Here is a 2,901-nt window from a genome sequence, read left to right as displayed (position 1 = left end):
AGATTGGAATTCAATCAATAAAAAGAGAAAACCTCAAACTTTGATCAGTTAAATTCCAATCTAATCTCAATTCCAGTTTCTAATTTTAATCATGGTTTAAGATTCTCTGGTTTAATCACGATTTTATGTCCCACTAGATTAAGATTGGATTAGAATTTGACCAATTAAAGCGAAGTTCATTATATTGACTTTCTTCTTTTAATCGTGAAAATTTCAATTCAATCTAATAAGGGCTCTACATATTTCAGTATTATTTTATAGAGTATTATTTTACAATGTATTATTTTACTTCAGTTGTATCTTACCAATTCTATCAAATAGCTCTCCACCTGAGGCATATTCAAGAAATATATATTCCATATTAGACTCGCTACGTTTTCCAAAATATTGTATAATGTTAGAGTTTGACAACATACGATGAATAGCAGTTTCCTTGCGGACTGTTTGTCTCGCGTCCGAATGTTTCTCAATGTCAATCATTTTCATAGCAACAGCTTCGCCTGTAGATTTATTTACAACTAGTTTAACCCTGTACAAAAAATATCAAATTATAAAATCCCAACAACATACTTAAATTATTTTCTATAATTGTTCCACTTTTTCTCAAATATAAAAAAAGAATTTGTTTATAAAAAATTATGAATGGAAATGGTAATGATATATTAACAAAAAAATTCTATACTGGAAACTAACTGATGTCTACTTCTACCAATGTAGATTAGCTTTAATCTTAATTTAATTTATTTTTTACCTTTTTTTCTCAAAATTAAGCTAAACAGAAATTAAAATTACTCTCTCAATATAAATTAACTTTAATCGCGGTTTAATTTGTTCTTCATTTTTTTCTAAAGTTTGAAACTAAAAAAAAGGATAAAAATTATAAGTTAAACAAAGATTAAAATTTACCAATGTAGATTAACTTTAATTTTGACTCTTAATTTATTTTTTATCCCGTTCTTAGAATCAGCAAAAGTAAATTACATAAATAGAAATTAAAATTTTAAATTATATTGGTAGAAACGGACACGAGTATTTCAACAACGTGCTCCGAACAATAGGAACAATGGATCTCGAAAATCACGACCGAATATCTGCCATGGGAGAATACAGAAGCGCGTAGATCTTTGCTTTAACAAAGGACGAAAAAAATGGAAAGACGTACTCGCCATAGGCACCCTCGCCCAAGGTATGACCCAGGAACCAGCCGTCCACGAACTCCGTCATTTTGACATGCCTCTGTTCGGACGCGACAGAATTCTCAATGTCTTATCGCGCGCTCTGGAAGCAGCCAACGTTATTTCAGCACGTTAACGGTGACGAAAGGAAAGGGAGCCTGGACAATACCGGAGTCCTGGAGCAGAACGTCCGAACGCGGCTGATTTCGCGTTTCGGTGATTCGAGGATACTTACAGATAATTACACGCGAGCCGATCCGGTCGACAATATTTTCAAGCACGTGGTTACGGCGGGTTACATGGAGGAAGCCCGTCGCTCTCTTTCTCTCTCTGTCTCTTTCTCTTTCAACGAAAGCCGGTACGCGCGAAAAGTATCATCGATATTACGAGTAAATGCGAAACTTACGATGATTATCCGAGTGATACGATGAGATAATGCGAGATACGTTTAATGATGGGGTCGCGCGAACGAAACGTACAAGATCGCCATCCGATGCAGCTCCTCCGGGGACCCACGAAAATTTACGCGACCACGGATCACGCAAGAGAGAAAACCAAAGAAAGAAAGAGGGAGAAAGAATGATGGGAAGTGCGCATGCTCACAATGCATTAAACTTGCTTTAAACAGTTAAGCTCGATCCTCATACAGATGCTTTTGACACCGAGCGTGATTGGTAGAAAATGATAAAGGTAAATTTTGGTTATTCGCCAATCAATGCTATCGGTGTAGAGCACCGATATCTGCATGAGGATTTGGGCTAAAGATACCTTTTCATGTTGAAGCTCAACGTTCATTTTTAGCATTAAAACAAAGGATACGATTAACGCGATGCTGCAAACGCTTTGAAGCGTTTTTTAATTGGTCAGTTTGTAAAATTCTTTCTTCTAATTAGTCCATCAAATGCTTCAAAACATTTGTAGCGAGACTTTGACTATAGCCAAAGTACGTGATAATAAATAGCTGCGTTCAGCAGAGAAAGTAGCTCTGTAACTGTGTAAAATTCTTGAATATGATTGGTTTATATACTTACATGGTGTCCGAATCTATATAATAGGTGTTTTGAACCTTAAGAAATTGATCAAAATGATTCGATCAATTACTGATCGAATGCGAGGAAAATAATTGATTCGTTCTTTTCTTATGACTTAAAAATCTATTATAGATTCGATAAACTAACCATTTAAATAAGATGACTTTAGCGTTTATCGTATTTGGATACACGGTATTGTAAAAAATCTATTTTTATTTAAATGGAATTTATTATTTATTTATTTAAAAAAAAAGCAGATTATTAAAGAGTCTTTGAATCAACTTATGTTTATTTATTTTTTATTTGGAATTTTGTCCAGCTTTTCGGGCTTTAACTTCATCCAAGTCTGTTCTTTTTAACTGCATTTCTCGTACAGTTTAGCTCTTCTTCTGCAACTAAAAAGAACAGATCGATTCGAAATCGGGTGAAGTCAGCAAATTAAACATGTTATTTGTTGTGTTGAAACGACCTATTTGATTTGAATGATCTGTGAAAATGTATAAAATATATACCTTTATGTCATTTTGTGTGTGATAAATTTTAAGCGAGAAAGAAAGAGAGAGAGAGAGAGAGAGAGAGAGAGAGAGAGAGAGAGAGAGAGAAGGTAAAGTAACGTTTTAACTTTAACTTTTTAACTTTTAACTTAACCTTTCCCTTTACCGTTAAGTTACGTTACGTACGTAAGTACTACGTTA

The 2,901-nt window shown here is 34.0% G+C and overlaps 1 protein-coding gene across 1 annotated transcript in view; it reads right to left on the bottom strand.

The window, feature by feature from the left end:
• Positions 1-1,665, bottom strand: part of LOC105621342 (serine/threonine-protein kinase grp) — a 3,887-nt gene extending 2,222 nt beyond the window's left edge. The window contains 4 exon segments of the mRNA XM_012202808.1: positions 306-529; positions 1,163-1,253; positions 1,256-1,278; positions 1,655-1,665. Of these exon segments, the coding sequence (XP_012058198.1) occupies positions 306-529; positions 1,163-1,253; positions 1,256-1,278; positions 1,655-1,665 (349 nt within the window).
• Between the last annotated feature and the right edge of the window lie 1,236 nt (positions 1,666-2,901).

This window comes from Atta cephalotes, assembly GCF_000143395.1.
Source record: "Atta cephalotes unplaced genomic scaffold scaffold00033, whole genome shotgun sequence".
Classification (NCBI taxonomy): domain Eukaryota; kingdom Metazoa; phylum Arthropoda; class Insecta; order Hymenoptera; family Formicidae; genus Atta; species Atta cephalotes.
Note: the sequence above shows the minus strand (reverse complement) of the source record. Positions and strands in the feature narration are given on the sequence as shown.